Here is a 1,716-nt window from a genome sequence, read left to right on the forward strand (position 1 = left end):
GTCAGCCTGTTAGCCAGGTATCATGTCAGCCTGTTAGCCAGGTATCATGTCAGCCTGTTAGCCAGGTATCATGTCAGCCTGTTAGCCAACGTCTCCTCCTCCTGGTTGTACCTCCTGACCTGTCATGTGTCCTTCTGCAGTCCAGGGAGCAGTGGTGTTTGCCGAGGTGCTTTCGGCCGTGAAGCGGACGCTGGCCAGAGTTCTGGTGATCATTGCCAGTCTGGGATACGGAATTGTCAAGTGAGTCCAGCTGCTGCTGCCATCAGAAAACAGTGACCCCAGTGGTACAACAGAACCAGACCTGGAGAGAACGGGTCGCCCAGAACCATGAATCACTTCCTAGCCGGTTCAGGGTTCTGACAGCATGTATTTATTAACATGTCTCAAAGATTAAAATAATCGAGAACACTGCTGACGAATCTGTCGGGTTCTCTCCTGAACTTCCTCTTGTCCTGCATAGAGGATCTTTGCTGTGAGATGCCTCACTCTGGCAACTCACAGAAATCTGTTTTAATGTGTTTTAATTACATAAGAAAAACAAACTCAGTATTTTGCATCCAGAGTTGATGTTACGGATGCTTTAAGTTTCATGATTCCCAGATTTGTAGATTTTCTTTATTTCTACGCTATAATGACCTTTAACCCTGTGACCTTCTACCCCCCCTGTTTCTGCCAGGCCCAGGCTGGGTGCCCTGCTGCACAGAGTGGTCGGCGTCGGCCTGCTCTACCTGCTCTTCTCCATCATCGAGGGAATCCTGCGGGTCCACACGGTGAGTTATGACCCGCTGGCCCGGTTTCAGTGGCTCAGGTTCTAACCCGCTGGCCAGGTTCTGTTGGACCTGTTCCAACCCAGTTGTGGCCCGGTTCTGGCCCAGTCTAACCCATGTGTTCTGCAGGATCGGGGAAACGATGACCGGAGCCTGATAGTGTGTGACGTGGTTCTGGCTCTGACCGACTCCTGCGTTGTCTGGTGGATATCCTTACAGCGTCAGAACCTTCAGTCATGATTGAATCTCGTTTCAGTGTTTGATTTCTAATCTGAAAACTGAAAATAAGAAAAAGCCTCTGAGAACCAGTCAGCGACTGATTTAGCTTCTTTCTATTTATTTTCTCTCATCCTCCTTTCTCTTTCCTCCTTTATTCTCACATTTATCTCCTCCTCCTCCTCCCTTTGTCTTCAGGCTGAAGATGATGTTGTTCTTCTGGCTGCTATTCCTCTGGCTGTGCTCGACTCTGCCCTCTGCTGGTGGATATCCGCTACTGGACCTTTCCTTTTTAGCTGTGGAGAATCTTGCTGCCTCTTCTCTCTGCTGGTTCCCCATCTGAGATGGCGTCCTCCATGTTGGCGTCCTCCATGTTGGCGTCCTCCATGTTGTTGGCGTCCTCCATGTTGTTGGCGTCCTCCATGTTGGCGTCCTCCATGTTGTTGGCGTCCTCCATGTTGTTGGCGTCCTCCATGTTGTTGGCATCCTCCATGTTGGCGGCGTCCTCCATGATGGCGTCCTCCATGATGGCGTCCTCCATGATGGCGTCCTTCATGTTGGCGGCGTCCTCCATGCTGTTGGCGTCCTCCATGTTGGCGTTCTCCATGATGGCGTCATCATCATGAAGAACGCCATGATGATGGCGTTCTTCATGATGATGACGCTCATGGAGGCGTCCTCCATGATGATGGCGTTCATGGAGGCGTCCTCCATGTTGTTGGCGTCCTCCATG

General features: G+C 51.0%; 2 protein-coding genes across 3 annotated transcripts in view; one reads left to right on the forward strand and one right to left on the reverse strand.

Moving 5' to 3' along the window:
- LOC103131562 (transmembrane protein 87A) overlaps positions 1-1,716 on the forward strand; it is an 11,733-nt gene that overhangs the window by 5,495 nt on the left and 4,522 nt on the right. Inside the window, exons 11-13 of one of the 2 annotated variants that reach the window (XM_007543240.2) lie at positions 141-240; positions 677-770; positions 897-974. In XM_007543240.2, the coding sequence (XP_007543302.1) occupies positions 141-240; positions 677-770; positions 897-974 (272 nt within the window). Of the gene's footprint in view, positions 1-140; positions 241-676; positions 771-896; positions 975-1,181; positions 1,251-1,716 lie in introns of both variants that reach the window. The other variant, XM_016666742.1, reaches the window with a different exon arrangement.
- LOC107834825 (SWI/SNF global transcription activator complex subunit snf59-like) overlaps positions 1,258-1,716 on the reverse strand; it is a 2,137-nt gene continuing 1,678 nt past the window's right edge. Inside the window, exon 2 of the mRNA XM_016666743.1 lies at positions 1,258-1,584. Within this exon, the coding sequence (XP_016522229.1) occupies positions 1,276-1,584 (309 nt within the window). The 3' untranslated portion in view covers positions 1,258-1,275. The remainder of the gene's footprint in view (positions 1,585-1,716) is intronic.

This window comes from Poecilia formosa, unplaced genomic scaffold (genome assembly GCF_000485575.1).
Source record: "Poecilia formosa unplaced genomic scaffold, Poecilia_formosa-5.1.2 Scaffold787, whole genome shotgun sequence".
NCBI lineage: Eukaryota > Metazoa > Chordata > Actinopteri > Cyprinodontiformes > Poeciliidae > Poecilia > Poecilia formosa.